The sequence below is a fragment of the Sphaerodactylus townsendi genome, linkage group LG07 (genome assembly GCF_021028975.2).
Source record: "Sphaerodactylus townsendi isolate TG3544 linkage group LG07, MPM_Stown_v2.3, whole genome shotgun sequence".
NCBI lineage: Eukaryota > Metazoa > Chordata > Lepidosauria > Squamata > Sphaerodactylidae > Sphaerodactylus > Sphaerodactylus townsendi.
Genome location: NC_059431.1, coordinates 121,619,439 through 121,636,749, shown reverse-complemented (window position 1 = coordinate 121,636,749; position 17,311 = coordinate 121,619,439). Strand labels below are relative to the sequence as shown.

General features: G+C 38.7%; 1 protein-coding gene across 1 annotated transcript in view; it reads left to right on the top strand.

The window, feature by feature from the left end:
• The window catches only part of CCDC180 (coiled-coil domain containing 180), a 98,612-nt gene that overhangs the window by 65,424 nt on the left and 15,877 nt on the right, over positions 1 to 17,311 (top strand). The window contains exons 28-30 of the mRNA XM_048504458.1: positions 1,527 to 1,657; positions 2,951 to 3,062; positions 16,165 to 16,248. Of these exons, the coding sequence (XP_048360415.1) occupies positions 1,527 to 1,657; positions 2,951 to 3,062; positions 16,165 to 16,248 (327 nt within the window). The remainder of the gene's footprint in view (positions 1 to 1,526; positions 1,658 to 2,950; positions 3,063 to 16,164; positions 16,249 to 17,311) is intronic.

Sequence of the window (17,311 nt, the reverse complement as noted above, 5' to 3'; positions counted from 1 at the left end):
CAGGTTGGTGCTGGGGAACTGATGCCAGTGGAGGCCAAGAAGATGTCAGGCATGCATTTTGAACCCAGTGGAGACTCTGGGGTGGGAGCCGGGATTCTCAGAGCCAGCCTTGGAGTCCTGGGGAAGAAAGAGGAGTATGTCGCATCAACCATGAGGTGAGTGGGCAGGATGGACTGGCCAGGCCCGAGACAAAGGCCAGGAGTTCAGCTGCCTGGTTGTCGCTGGTGGGCACAGCAGGACCTTTTTAGCCCCAGCCTGCGGGACCTCTGAGAATTGAGGGCTGACCAGGCAGCGGCCTGTGGAGGGAGGGAATTAGCCTGCAGCCTTTCCTTCCATGGCTTTCCCTTTAGTTCAGGGCAGACATGGATGTTGGGGGTTTCCCCTCAGCCTCTCCCTTCACCCCCCTGTTACTATCATAAGAACATAAGAACAAGCCTGCTGGATCAGACCAAAGTCCATCTAGTCCAGCTCTCTGCTACTCGCAGTGGCCCACCAGGTGCCTTGGGGAGCTCACATGTAGGATGTGAACGCAATGGCCTTCTGCGGCTGTTGCTCCCGATCACCTGGTCTGTTAAGGCATTTGCAATCTCAGATCAAGGAGGATCAAGATTGGTAGCCATAAATCGACTTCTCCTCCATAAATCTGTCCAAGCCCCTTTTAAAGCTATCCAGGTTAGTGGCCATCACCACCCCCTGTGGCAGCATATTCCAAACACCAATCACACGTTGCGTGAAGAAGTGTTTCCTTTTATTAGTTCTAATTCTTCCCCCCAGCATTTTCAATGGATGCCCCCTGGTTCTAGTATTGTGAGAAAGAGAGGAAAATTTCTCTCTGTCAACATTTTCTACCCCATGCATAATTTTGTAGACTTCAATCATATCCCCCCTCAGCCACCTCCTCTCCAAACTAAAGAGTCCCAAACGCTGCAGCCTCTCCTCATAAGGAAGGTGCTCCAATCCTTCAATCATCCTTGTTGCCCTTCTCTGCACTTTTTCTATCTCCTCAATATCCAATATGCTACTATCACAGCATCCACTTCCTGCTTCCAGTTCCTTGCTCTGCAAGTGGTCGCCTCTGTGCAAGTGTCCAGGTGTCGCCATGGCCATTGCCAGGAAGCCATCTCCTGCTGGACTCTTTAGGCCACTGGTGTCTCCTTGCTGCAAACTCAACTACTCCGACCCCTCTCCCACAACCAGAGCATGCCCTGCTCTCTCTCGCACCAGACTAAGAGTTGAGCATGGTCTCCTCTAGCCCTGGGACATTGCAGGGCTGCCTTGACAAATTCTTCCTGTTCAGGTGACCCAATGCAAAGGCCCTGCTAGTCTCTGTTAGTGTGGAAGCACCCAGGGGTTTTCCTCCTTCCCAGCATGGCAGCAGTTGGGGGGAATAGCCCATGTTCCCAGAGCCAGTCCACTTGGTTCCGATGTTCACAAACGTGCGTCCCCATCCCTTTATAGGGTGAGAAGTCCTTGGCCACGGAGGCTCTCTCAGGGACGCAGGCGCACGTGTTCACACTTCCTTTCAGAACTCAGCGCTTCAAAAGAACTGCCGAGGAGCAACAGCATGAAAAAGACCACTTGCTGCTTGTGACAGGAAATGGCGGCAGAGGAGCAAGAGGTGGCGGCGATGGCGGAGGAGGAGCAGGAGCAGGAGGAGGTCTGCCACACAACCATTTGATCCTGACCGTTTAGCAAACAAGCAGTTGAGCACTGACTAGTCAACAGTCTTCGTACAAGAGAGTCTTTGTTGTAGTTCATTTTGCTCCCTCCTGCTTCAGCTGCAGTTTTGTGGCTGCAGTTTTGTGGCTGCAATTTTGACTATACTTTCATATCTACATCCATGGAAGGGTCTCTGTGTGTGCAGAAGTGTCACACGCCAAGTCAATTTGGACCTAAGGCGACCCTATGTATCAACATGTGTCCTATCTTTAATTCCTTGCTCATGTCTTCCAAACTGAAGGGTGTGACTTCCTTCATGGAGTCAACCCGCCTCATGTTGGGTCTTCCTCTTTTCCTGCTGCCTTCCACTTTTCCTAGCATTGGTGACTTTTCCAGTGAGTCTTCTCGTCATGTGACTGAGGTATGATAGCTTGGAATGTGCAGCTTTTAAAAAATTGGAGTGGGGTTGGGGTTGGGGGTCCTGATATCATGGAGCCAGAAATTATTGCTATTTCTTGTTTCATGGGTTCCAAGTCCCAATTTGGTATTGGGATCTGGGTTTTTATCAGGATTCTGATGTTCTTTGGTTCCATTATTCTGTATGGGGAATATTTCCAAAGGGCTGAAGGAGCTGTTTTTCAAGCAAATGCACCAAAATTATAGTGGAACTGCTGGTGCCTGTCCTTTAAATAATCCCCAAATTTGAAGTGAATTGGACCTCCAGGAAGTTCAGGGAAGCAGAGAATCATAGGAAATGTGGTCAGTAGATTGACAGCAACTGACGGCGTTTTCAGAATGTTTCAGCCAGAGAATCATTTTAAAAGGGGAGTCGTTTAAAACATTTTAGGGCTGGAAATAAAACATTTTGGGGTAGAAACAGTATGGAACTCCATGAAGTTTTATTTCCTGCCCTAAAACGTTTTAACTGAATTGTGCGGAAAAGCCATATGTCTGGAAAACTCAAAAGCTAAATTTCTAAATGTTCGTTCTGTTAGCCACATGGGCTGCAATCAACCACAGCCCCCAACTTAAAGAAGAGTGTGGTGTATTTTCTGGGTGGGATGCAGGATTCGGAACGGCTGTGAACAAGGAGCCTGCAGATTTTCTCCTTTCTGGACAGCCATGCAAAGAGATGATGGTGGTGTTGGTTGAATCCCTTTGCCAATTTTGTCACTGAGAAATATTTGATATTGCCAGTTTCAGTAGCCAGCTCTGCCAACAGTGTAACATTCTTTCTTTGTTCTTTCCTTCATGTTTTGAAAAATGCCTTATTCGATTCCAACATTGCCAGTCATTGCCACAGGAAGCGCCCCTGGTGACATCATCCCAAGCCGAACCAGTCAGAGCTCCGTGACTGCTGCAGCAAAAAAATCAGTTTCCAGCAAGAAGCTGTCAATGGCCAGGTGAAGACCATCTCCTCTGTTCTTCCTGCTCTTCAGGGGTGTGGCTCATCTTCCCCCCAGCCACGGCATGCTCCTTTGGCCTTTTGTGCACTTGTGGTCTGCCTCACATGGAGTGTACATTCCCGTCAGGTTGGATTCTCGATTTTTGACCTCTTCAGAAACCACTTCATGCTCCGATGAGAGAAGCTTTGCAGCTCCTAAAACTGGGCAAAGTGTGACTTTCCCTTCTCTTCACAGGGAAGGCAAAGTAAATCAGGAAGTGTTACTCTTTCCATCTCCTCTCCACCTACTCTTGCCCACCCAGCAGCTCTTCTGGGCAGAATCTGCCAGGCTGTTTTTTAAAATGTTCACACTGTGGGTCCCTCACTGGAGCAGTAGGCCCAGGATATTGACACTGACTATTGCTTCAGCAGTAGGCCTCGGCCAGCAGTGCAGACAACAGAGGGGACAAAAAGGAAGCGACTGGTAGGGCAGATCGGATCAGCATGACCGGGGACGCCTTGCAGCAGGGAGCTTCCCTTTCAAACAGAAAACCGTGGGAAAGACCCACTGCAAAACAAACAGTTGGGTCACAATCAGTAACTATATGATAGCCCTTTGTTTCCACTCAGAAAACAGAATTCATGGAGCCTCCAAGCTGGAGAGATCCTGTCCAGGCAGCAGGCAGCTGGGTGAGCCAGTGTGGTGTAGTGGTTAAGAGCAGGTGGACTCTCATCTGAGTTTGATTCCCCACTTCTCCACATGAGTAGCGAACTCTTATCTGGGGAACCAGAATTGTTGCCCCACTCCTACATTCCTGTTGGGTGACCTTCAGCTAGTCACAGTTCTCCAAACTCTCTCAGCCCCACCTACCTCATAAGGTGTCTGTTGTGGGGAACCGAAGGGAGAGGAGAGAGATCCAAACTCTTAATCTGCTGCTGCTGCCACCTTCAGGCCTCACTTGTGACCTTCATGGAGGCCTCTGATGACTGACCAGGATGGGTGTTTGGTCTCGAACCTTAAGCCAATAAACAGACTCTGAAGTGTCAGCAGTGTTTATTGATGAGGTAATCGCGCACCATACTTGGCAAAGCCAGTTCTAACCAAGCTAGCATCTACAGTTCCATATATCCCCTAACAAATCCCCCCTCCCAACTTCCCAGAGGCAGCCTCCGGAACCGAGACTGCCCCAAGGTCACCAACAGATAGTGAAGGAGCCACCTGGTCTCCTGCCCACAACAAGATAACAGTTGTAACTCTTTTCTCACGGGACAGGAGATGCAGGGGATGCCTAGTTTACTACAAAATAAGATACACAAACACGTGTGGCACATAGGCGCCGGCTCAAGAAATTTATATTACCTATTAGTTATTTGTAAAGTATGCCAAATTGTTGGCTATTAGACTTATCAAACTATTATATCTCCATAACACATATATCTCCACTTTAAATCCAATTCATGCAACAATTTATTACAAGACAACTGTAGTCGTACCCACGAGGCCCCAAGGAAGAGACGACACGCGGAGATTTCATCTGGTGGAGAGAGCCAGCAAGCAGGAAGCGCGGGATCCCGTGATCCTGGCAACTCTGCCGTGCGCTCGCCCCTCACACCTTTTATTAGGGTTTCAATGGGGGCGTGTAAAAGGGGTCGGGCAGGCGGGAGGTCGGGAGATCAGGAGAGCGGGAGATCATCATGTGATGCATGATCTCATCGGGCTGCTACGTGCGGGAGGAAGCATCCATGTCTGGGCCTAATCTTCACCTGAGGGCAGGAGCCTTTGTGTCCCTTTGTGTGGGACACCTGGTGACCGCGAGTCAGGCAGTTCATGACCCGTGACTCATGGGGGAGCGGGGGTTGGGGGAGCGTGTGCGCCCGGAAGGCCGTAGCGGGCACCGGCATGCCTAGCGCTCCTTCTACGGTTCTGCCGGGTTCGCGAGCTCACCCCTACAACAACCTTCTCTCAAGTTCATAATCATGTAATTGTTAAACCAACAATGTCCATAATCTTGTATATATTATTGCGTCAATGTCACCACTGTGACTGCGATACAAATTCATAACAATTTATGAAAATCCTGCCTTGAATTACTTATAAATACCATCCCAATTCAAGGGCAGTCAAATTTCTCATAATTTTCAGTTGTATATATTTCAATCCGCTCCGTTGTACTTCCCATACGCTTCGCGCTGATTACCGCGTTTTCGTCTGCCTTCTTCAAGGGAAGTGTTAATGCACTTGATAAGGAACCCTCAACAGGTGATTCTGTACATAACAATCCTTATATCATCTTATTATCGCCATGAATGAAGGTTTCTACAACATAAATAATATACAGATGGAGGAAGTCATATCGCAAAGACTATTTACATTCATTACATTGCATATTAACTTATAATATTATTGTATACGTTTCTATATCCAGTCAATTAACTCTATATGAATTTTTTTCATACATGTGTGTGTGTGTGTGTGTGTATCTTATTTAAAATATGCTTGCATTTCTTTGGTGGGGCATTTTCGATGTGGACATTGTGCAGAGTGTGGAGTGTCACTAAATACGAAAGTTATAGATTTACCATGGACTAATCAAAGCTGGCAACTTAGAGGTTTTTCCAATTGTGACACAACCCACTGCATTTATATCATAATTTGCCCATGTCACAAAACCTATGTCGGAAAAACTGTACGTGCGATTAGGACGCGCATATCGGAACATTGAAGCAATATTGGAAACAAAAATGTGGATGCTCCCTTAGTAGTTCATTTTATAGAGAAGCAACATAGGGACTCAGACCTGAGGTTTGCAGTGTTACAGCATTTTCAACATTTGAAAAACAAGACGGACATGGATTTGAATAAATTCATTATGAGAGTAGAGAATAAATTCATTTTTCAGTTCAGTAGTCATAAAATAGGACTTAATAAAGACATTGAGTTTGCTTGCCATCTATGAGTTCAATAGGTTATGGTGGTTCCTTTAAGATGACAGCATTTGAAACACAGCTGCAATTGATTTTTTGTCAGCTTGACTTTTACTCTGAGATTCTGTCACTTAGTTGTAATCTGTAAAAAGCCAGGAAGGATGCAGTTACTTTACAAAAAGAAATGTAAGTATGTTACAAATAAGAAATGGATATATAAAAGATTTGAAAAAGAGATGTAAGCACATTATAAGTAACAAACAGAGATATATATGAGTCGAACAAGCTATGAGTCATTTAGGATATGGTGATAGTATGTGAAACAAAGCTATAATATAATTTTTTATGAGTTTGGGCTTCTTATACTCTAACATCCTGTCTTGTAGTGATAAGCTGCAAAAAGCCAGGAAGAATACAGTTATTTTGAAAAAGAATTGCAAGTTTGTTACAACTAAGAAATAGAGATATATATGTGAGATTAATAGATTATGGATTTGATTGGCTATGGTAATAGCATGTATAATATAGTTACTATATATTGTCTTGTGAGCTTGACTATTTATTATTGTTTGAGGTCCTGATACTCGGCTGAAAGTTGTAAAAAGCCTAGAAGGATGTAGATATTTTGAAAAAGAAATGCAAGCATGTTTTAAATAAGAAATTTATATAAATATATATATACACACACACACACACACACACACACAAAAACATACATGTATGAAAAAAAATCATATAGAGTTAATTGACTGGATATAGAAACGTATACAATCATATTATGTTAATATGCAATGTAATGAATGTAAATAGTCTTTGCGATATGACTTCCTCCATCTGTATATTATTTATGTTGTAGAAACCTTCATTCATGGCGATAATAAGATGATATAAGGATTGTTATGTACAGAATCACCTGTTGAGGGTTCCTTTTTTTATTGTATCATTTGAATTTTACAGTTTATAGTAATTTCCTTCTTCATACATTTTCAAACAATACTTTTCCCCCCTTTTCTCCCTCCCCCCATTTTTCTTCTTCATAGTTTTGTCACACAAACAGCAGTAAGTTCATTCTCTGTAGCCTCTTCCATATTTCTTCATTGACTCAAACTTCTTTCATCCAGTCCACGTATATTATCCATATCTTCAAAATTTCATTGTGTTTATCTTGCCACATCTTATTTTTGGTTAATATATTGAAAATATCAAGTGTCACTTGTTCCCAGATATATTCTAACCATTTCTGAAGTGTCCATTTTTTCTTTTCTTTCCAGCCCAAGGCTATTGTTGCATGGGCTGCTTTAATCATTATTTTGAACATATAACTATATTGTTTATCCACCCTTCTGTCTTCCATTACACCCATGAATATTAAGTCATTATTTAAATCAATATTTATCTTCACCAGTTTCTTGATATATAACAATACAATTGTCCAAAATTTTTTTACTTCTGCACATTCTATCCACATATGGCTATAATATGCCTCTTGGTCTCCACAGTGCCAGCATTTAGAACTAAGTCCTTTTATCGTATATTCTAGTTGTTTTGGTGTTCTGTACCATTTTAATATCACTTTTCTTTCTAACTCCATATATTTCTCAATCTTTATATTTTTCCAACTGTCTATTAATTTTTCAGTATTACCAATGTCTAGAAATCCTTCCTTCTCCCATTTTTGTTTCAATGTTCTTATCATGAATTCCTTATCATCTACCATATATTTGTATATATGCCCTAGAATTTTCCCTTTGCATTTTCCATATAGTTCCAGACATTTCAACATTATACATTCTCCTTTTATCTGTGAAACCTTTATCCTTTCCCATATGCCTCTCAAAACCAACCAGTTTTCGTTTCCTCCTTTCTATAAAATTTTGTAATGTCATAATTTGTCCTCCTTCCCTAATCAAATTTGCCACAGTTTGAATTCCTTTTCTTTTCAATATTTTAATCACTTTTTTCCTTCTTTGCCAGCCACACTTCCCAAAGGTGCCACATCCAGGGTGCCAGGCATCCATTTACCTCTCCATTTTTCCCATATATCTAGCAAGATCTTTCTTGGTCCTATTGCTTTTTGATTTCCTTTCTTCAACTCTCTATTGAAGATACCATGTGCACCAACTCCTTCATTTATTGCATTTTCAAACTTAACCCATTTTTTGACATTATCCTCGTTTATACTCATCAGACTCTTAATCTGGAATGCTTCATAATATTCTTGCATTTTTGGAATCCCCCAACCTAAAGAATTTTTTTGTCATATATATAATCTTATTCATGATTCTTGGTTTTTTATTATTAAACACCCAGCTTTCTATCCCATACCTCAACTTGTTTCTTCTTAATTTCCAACGGAAGAGTTCGAAATAAATAAAACATTTTCGGCATTATTCACATTTTTAATGTTTTGATTTTTCCTGTGATCGATAAGGTCTTCTTATCCCATTCTTTTATTTGTTTTAATATTTTTTCCACCTTGCTTCATAATTATATTTAAACATCTTCTCTTTTCTATGTATTATTGTAACACCCAAATATTTAATCTTCTGAGGTACTCTCCCTGGAAAAAAAGGGAGACCAAAAGAAGAAGACAACTTCTTCGGCATCGTCCTCTGGAGGGGAAAGAGGCTGCTGTTGAGAGCCCCTGACGGCGGACTCAATCCTCAACAGGTAGAAGAGACGAGAAAGCACAGGACAGTAAGCAAAGCACCCAAAGCTCTGCAATACTTCCAAATCAGCAGGAACTTAGCAAAAGGAACGAAATATTTTTGGATTTAAAAGCGGAGTGGGCTTAGTATAAAAAAAGATACCAAACGACACTTGTATGATAATAAAAGGATTACCTGATCGTTTGCGAGTTGAGACTAGCAAGGTTGCTCACGAGTAGCAGGGGAGAAGACGCCCATAAAGAGAGTAAACGGCACTTGGGAAAGTGGGAAGGCGCACGTGCAAACAAGGGCGGGGCGAAGCTGCCCTAGAATAACAGCGGTAAAGCTACTCCCAGAGAAAACATCCGAGATCGCGCATGCGCAAATAAGCGCCTAGAATAATAGCGGTGAAGTTACTCTCAGAGAAAACATCCGAGATCGCGCACGCGCAAATAAGTGCGACGGAATAGTGGTGGCACCTGGAACTGCAAGAGCAAGAAAAAATAACAGAATAAAAGAAGCGTATGCTGAGAAGAGTGAGGAGTGAAGAACAAAGACAGGAGTGAATACAGAAAGTGGTGGTTATACAATTTACGGAAGAGCCCTTTCCCTGGGGCTGAAAGAGCAAATTTAACCTAAAAGTCTGACAGAAGACAGAAGACTTAAATAGAAATAATAAAAGCAATAAAATAAACAAAAGAAAATTAAGAACCCAAAATGTCTAAAGCTATAACAAGAAAACAAAGCATATCAGACAAAACGGAGAGACCAGAACTGGAGATAAAGATGGATCAGATGCTGGAGATGTTGGGTGAGATGCAAAAAGACACAAGCACCAAACTAGAAGGGCTAGATAACAAAATGAAAAATCTTGAGAAGAGTGTTGAAATAAAATTTCAGAAAATAGAGACTGAATTAATATAATGAAAAAAGATTTCTCTCAAGTGAAGGTGTTAGAGACTGCGATAAAGAAGATATAAGAGAAATGGGAAGAACAAGATAAATTAAACGGGAAATGGGAAGGCAAAATTAACCTATTAGAGGAGGAAGCGGAAAGAGCTGCTAAACAATGTGCACTGTTAGAATTGCGACAAAAAAGAAATATTTTAAAACTTAAAGGTGTCCCGGAAGAAAAAGACGAAAAGATTGAACAAAAAATGATACCACATCTGGCTCAATTTTTGAATATGGAAGAAGAAATGTTAGAAGAAGATATAATAAGAATTATAAGATTAAATCCAAGAGGGAATGAAGAATTTAAGAAAAATAGAGATGTGCTAATCTTCTTCTCGAGACTACAAACCCGAGACGAAATGCTAAAGAAGAACTCAAAGAAGAAATTGAATATAGATTCGAGAGACATTGTAATTCTAAAAGAGGTCCCGATTTGGATTTTGAACAGAAGGAGATGCTACAACCCACTGACTAATTTTTTGAGAGAAAAAAATATTACTTTCAGATGGGAAGAAGTTGAAGGACTACGTTTAAAATATAACTCAAAATTTGTGAAAATACAAACAATTCCTCAAGCGGAGAACTTTTTGGAAAAAATTAAGAAAGACTTGGCATAAGTTAAAATAGTAAGTGAGAAAAAATTATTATTATTATTTAATTATTTAGTTAACTATATCCAATATGTTTTCGAAATTTATTTCTTGGAATATTAATGGACTAAATGCACCAGAAAAAAGGAGGAAAATATTTCATTACTTAAAGAAAAATAATTATGATTTGATTTGTTTACAAGAGACACATATTAGAAAAAAAGATATAGACCTGATTAAGAAAAAGGGATTAGGATTATGTTTTGTCTCAGCAATGGAAAATAAGAAAAAAAGAGGAGTAGTTATGTATATCAAAGAAAAATTGCAACCAAATCTCTTGTTTAAAGATGATGAGGGGAGATTTATAGGGGTAGAAATAGACTGGGAGGGGAAAAAAATATTAACAGTGGGGGTTTATGGTCCTAATGAGAATAAAAGCACGTTCTACCAGGTATTACTAGAAAAAATCAAAGACTATGAATATAACAGTATTTGCCTTATGGGAGATCTGAATGGAGTGGTTTCGGTTTCTTTAGATAAACAGACACAAAAAGATGGCAAATTGACAGGAGGGAAACTCCCAAAAACTTTCTTTGAATTGGTGGACTTTTTAGAGCTGACGGATATATGGAGGCTGCGAAATGGAAATAGTTAAGAATTTACTTTTCATGCTAAACAATATAATACCCACTCCAGACTGGATATGGTATGGGTCACAAAAGATTTATGTTTAATAACAGAAGATATAAAGATAGGGGCCAAAATTTACTCTGACCACAAACCAATAGAATGGACAATCAAACCTCCATATAAACAAAGAATATGGAGAATGAACAACTATCTATTGAAAAAAGATGAAGTAATAAAAAGAATACAAAAAGAAACAAAGGAATTTTTTGATATAAACAACACTCCAGAAGTAGATCCCAACACCATCTGGGACACTTATAAGGCATTTATAAGAGGTATCATGATTAAAGAACATAGCAGATGGAAAAAAGAAATAAATAAAATGGAACAAGAAATAAGAGAAAAAATTAAAGAGACTGAAAAGCAGTTACAAATAGTTGAAGACAAAAAATTACTATCAGAACTAGATCGATTACATAATCAACTAACAATGATTTATACCTCAGATATGGAAAATAAAATAAAAATTGCTAAATTAAATAATTTTGAACAAGCAGACAAATGCAATAAGTGGATGGCCTGGAAAATTAGACGCCAAATTCAAAAGAAAAAAATTAATTTAATAATTAAAGAAGGGATTGAATATACTAACTCAAAAGAGATAATATCTCAATTTACAGAATTTTATAAAGAGCTATATAATCAGGAAGGAAAAGAGGAAATTAGCTTAGACAATAATAATATACTACCTAAGATAAACGAAGAACAAAGGAAAATATTAAATCAAGAAGTAACTATAGAAGAAATCCAAAAGATAATACAAAAATCTAAACTAAATAAATCCCCAGGCCCTGACGGACTTACAAATGAAATGTACAAAACCTTAATAGATCAAATTTCCCCAAATTTACTATATGTAATAAACGAAATAAAAACAAAAAGAAAGATACCAGACTCCTGGAAGGAAGCTACAATAACGGTTATTCCAAAGGAAGGGTACGATTTAACAAACGTAAAAAACTATCGTCCCATATCATTATTAAATTGTGACTACAAGATATTTGCAGCTATTCTATCGGAAAGATTAAAAATAGCTCTTAATTAAATAATTAGTAAAGAACAGAATGGATTCCTACCAAACAGACAATTAAGAAATAATATAAGAACAACTATAAATATAATTGAACTCTTAAACAAAAGAATAAATCAACAAGCCTCGATGATCTTCATAGATTTAGAAAAAGCTTTCGATAATTTGAGTTGGAAATACATGCAAGAAAATTTATTAAAAATAAACAGCGGGGAAAAATTCCAAGCCTGGATTGAAGCAATCTACCAAAAACAAACAGCCAAAATAAAAATAAACGATGAGTTATCGGAATCATTCGATATCCTAAAAGGAACAAGACAGGGCTGTCCCCGTTCCCCTTTATTATTTATATTATCCTTAGAACCTCTTATATTAAACATTAAAAAAAATTCAGGAATCAAAGGCATGAAGGAAAAAAAATTGAATATAAGATCAGAGCCTTTGCAGATGACTTAATACTGTTTTTGAATCCGTCAAAAAAAACAATAAAGAACTTGAAGATGGAGATTGAAATATTTAGTAAACAATCAGGTCTAAAAGTGAATGAAAATAAAACCAAAATGATGATCTTTAATACAAATCAAAATCGAACACAAGAAATTGAAAAAGAATTAAAATTTACATCAGTAAATAAGGTGAAATATTTAGGAATAAACCTGACAAAATACAACATTCTATTATTTGAAAACAACTATGAGTCTGATTGGAAAAAAAAGAAATAAAAATTAGAAATATGGTCAAAATTAAATTTATCTCTGATGGAGAAAAGAGCCTTAATTAAGATGACAGTTTTGGCGAAAATGAATTTCCTTTTTCAGGTAATACCAATCGAAGTTCATAAATTGTTTTTCAAAGGTTGTAGAAAAGATTTGCTTAAATTTATTTGGGGAAAGGGAAGACCTAGAATAAGTTATAAGGTATTGTGTGATGACGTTAAAAGAGGAGGCCTGGGTTTGCCAAATTTAGAATTATATTATAGAGCAGCAGGACTGTTATGGTTCAGGGAATGGGTGCTATTAGAAGATACTGAGTTACTTAATGTAGAGGGAGTGGACCTTTTTTTGGATGGCACTTTTACATATGGTACGCCCAAGGAAAAGAATATAAGCTGTTCATGGACCATTATATAAGAAAATCTATCTTTCGAATATGGGAGGATTATAAAAGAAAGCATATTAAAGCAACCCCAGGATGGTTAGCACCCCTAGAAGCTACCAGGATGAGGATAGAAGAACCATGTAACACATTAAGATATAGCGAATTAGTCAAATATATAAGAGGTGAATATACACTACGAGAAAGACAAGATATTAAAGTAAATGAAAAAAATTGTCATTGGTTTCAATACCAGCAACTTAAGGAAAAATTTAAAATGGATAAATTGAAAGGATTTGAGCTGAAAGATTCAGTGCTATTAAAAATTTATAAAGACCCATTAAAAGGAACAATAAAAAAATTATATAAACACACTCTTCAAACAGAAATGATAGACGAGCAAGTGAAACACTGCATGATCAAATGGGCCATAGACATAAAGAGAGAAATCAATATGGAAATGTGGGAAAGATCTTGGAAGAAAAATACGAAATTTACTAAAGCAGTCAGATTACAAGAAAACTACTTCAAAATGTTCCATAGATGGTACTTATATCCTAGTAAACTGGCCAAAATAAACCATAACTGCTCAGATAAATGTTGGAAGTGTCAATCCCAGAAAGGTACTTTTATACATGTTTGGTGGTCATGCCCTCTCGTCCAAAACTACTGGAAGGACATATATAAGATAATGAAAAAAATAACAGGAAGGGATTTTGTATTCAAACCAGAACTATTTCTTCTTAATATATATGAAATGAAAATATGTAAGAACACTGAAATATTGATTTTATATATGTTAGCGTCAGCAAGGATACAACTTGCTAAAAGATGGAAGAAGACCACAATTCCAACGATAGAGGACTGGTTATCGCAACTTATAGAATATGCAACCTATGATAAGTTATCTAATGTAATTAAAAACAATACGATGGAAAGATTTATAGAAATATGGCAACCATTGTTACAATTTCTTCAATCAAGAGAAGAATATAAGAATGTAAATATATATCTACAGTGTTGATTTAAAGAAAAGAAGATTATAAGGAATTAAGTAAAGAAAACAATATGTTAACTAATTTAATGTAATATAACTCCAAGAAATATGGTTTATTTAACAGAAAAGAAGCTAAGGGGAGGTCTCTCTCAATTTCTTCCTTATTCTGGAACCTTTTTACACAATGATGGTTGGTTTTTTTCTTTTTCTCTTCTATTTTTCTTTTTATATATCTCTCTTTTCCTTCTTTTTCCTTTTTTTCTTGTTTTTCTTCTTAAGGGGGGGTTGGTGGGGGGAGTGTGTTACATATTTTCTGAAATAACTTTATAAATTTCAGTTTTGTTTTATTTATGGTTATATCACATATAGAATAGAAAGTAAATGTATAGCTGAGTTGAAATTTTGAAAATGTGGAATCTGTATTAACTTGAATATGCAAATTTATTAATAAAATTATTTAAAAACAAACAAACAAACATTTAATCTTCTTTTTTACTAATCTCTCTCTAATTGTCTTTTTTCCACATTAACCCCCATTATTTCTGTTTTCTCCCTGTTACTTTGAATCCTGAATATTCCTGAAAGTCTTCTAGAATTATTTTTAATTCTTTCATTGTATCAGCCGGATTCACCATTATTACTAAAATATCATCTGCAAATAAGGTTAACCTTATTTCTTCTTGATTCACTTTATAACCTTTTATCCTTCCATTATTATTTATCCTTTCTGCCAAAAATTCCATTGCCAATATAAACAGATGTTGTGATAATAGACATCCTTGCTTCACTCCCCTTTCAATATTAACAATTCCTGTCCACCCATCATTAATTCTTATTTTTGCCCTTCCTCCTTTGTAAATCTCTCGTATAATATTTATAAGTTGTTTTCCAAACCCAAAATTTTCTAGAGTTTGAAATAAGTAATTATGACTAACTGTATCAAACGCTTTATATACATCTAACTTTATCATTGCATATTTTTCATTTTTGCCATGTTCTATTACACTGTTGAGGGTTCCTTATCAAGTGCATTAACACTTCCCTTGAAGAAGGCAGACGAAAACACGGTAATCAGCGCGAAGCGTTTGGGAAATACAACGGAGCGGATTGAAATATATACAACTGAAAATTATGAGAAATTTGACTGCCCTTGAATTGGGATGGTATTTATAAGTAATTCAAGGCAGGATTTTCATAAATTGTTATGAATTTGTATCGCAGTCACAGTGGGTGACATTGACGCAATAATATATATAAGATTATGGACATTGTTAGTTTAACAATTACATGATTATGGACTTGAGAGAAGGTTGTCTTGTAATAAATTGTTGCATGAATTGGATTTAAAGTGGAGATATATGTGTTATGGAGATATAATAGTTTGATAAGTCTAATAGCCAACAATTTGGCATACTTTACAAGTAACTAATAGGTAATATAAATTTCTTGAGCCGGCGCCTATGTGCCACACGTGTTTGTGTATCTTATATTGTTTTGAACGTAGTTTACTACAAAGCATGCAAAGCCGAAAAGCATATAGGTCAAGGAAAGAATGCATAAAGGGCAGTCGTAACATATAGCAGGTTGCTTACATACAGCAAAGAGACGCTGATTGGTTATATCTGTCAGTTAAGTGGTTTCAAGAGTTCATTTCATTTACTCAGGTATGTATCTCCCTCACCATGCGCTAGATGGGCCCCCTGATGTGAGGGAGCAAGACACTCAATGAATTCTTGTGGCTCAAGCAAGCCCCTTACAGTGCACTCCTACTATCTCTTTCCTGGGAGTAAGTTCCATCCAGTAGGCTTGAATAGGACTCTGAGTAGACCTGTTTAGGATGTGGCTTTTTGTTTTTTGCTGATATGACAGTTAAGAGCAGTGGACTCTTAGCTGGAGAACTGGGTTTGATTCCCCACTCCTCCACCTGAAAGTGGGTTCTTATCTGGTGAACTGGATTTGTTTCCTCACTCTTCCACATGAAGCCTGCTGGGTGATCTTGGGCCAGTCATGGTTCTCTCAGAACTCTCTCAGCTCTCATAGAGGAAGGCTGTGGCAAACCACCTCTGACTGTTCCCTTGTTTTGAAAACCCCTGAGCTGTGACTGGATGACACTTTCTGTCACCACAATGCAAAATGTCAGGATCAGTGGGAAGAAAACAGCTCATTTTTCAAAAATTTTCTTTTGTGTACAGCATCAGCTCCATACAGAAATACACTAAACAAACAAAGTGGGACAAGAAATTCCTGATTTTTGGGGACCGGCCAAAAGAGACAGAGTAAGTCTGAATGCTTAAAACTGTTTTCAATAGAAGAAATCGTTCGAACACAGAGTCTTGTTATTGAACAGTGCAGGGCACAGCAGGTGGGGGGGGGTGTCAGCTGACCTACTCTGGCCTGTTGCTGGCAAGAGGCTGCCTTTCTGGGAGGGGCTGTAATTGGGCGAAGGAGCCTTTGCTTTGCGTACAGAAGGTCCCAGGTTCAGTCCTTATCTTCTCATCTCTATGGGAAGGGCCTCTCTTGAGAAGGGCCTCTCTTGGAAATCCTCGAGAGATGCTGTCAGTCCGAGTAGACAATACAGACCTTGACAGACCGATGGTCGGACTCAGTCGGAGGCAGCTTCGTGTGTGTTTCTGTCTTAATTTCCCTGCAGTTCTCTTCTTTTGCCTGTTCTAACACGTTGACATTCAGTGTGGGGTCCGAGGGGGTCCAGCTAAGGCTACAGAGGGCTGGATTAAAATCCCCCCCCCCTGTCATAAAGCTCCCTGGGTGACTTTGGGCTGGTCTAACCTACCTTGTGGAGCTTTTGTGAGGATAAAGGGCCACCCTGCCCCAAGTTCTGGAAGAAAAATACAGCGATCGGGATGTGATAGCTAGACTTGTATCGAACGTTATGAAATGTCAAGTCAGAGTTTATTGGTTATGCCAGACCCTTTGTTCTTCTTAGCCAGCACTTGGAAGTCAAGAAAAGAAAGAGGAATAATTGGGAGCAATGTAGCTTGCATGGTTTGCGATACATTTGGATAAGGGAGGGCCTGGAAGCTTGAGTTTTTAAAACCAAAAACTGAAAATTCAAGGACGGGCCCTAGAATTTCTCGAAGGATGTCGGACTTCTCCCCTCTCCCTCCCTGTGACTTAATTTAGATCTCAAAGTCATTTCCTGAGTTTATAATGCCTTCTGTAAACTAGCATGGGAATTGTCTTCACGTTTCCTGATATTCTAGATCAGGGGTGTCCAACTCTGGCCCTCCAGCTATGCTGGCAGGAACTGATGGGAGTTGTAGTCCATGAACATCTGGAGGGCCAGAGTTGAACTCCCCTGATCCAGATGCTATTTTCCCC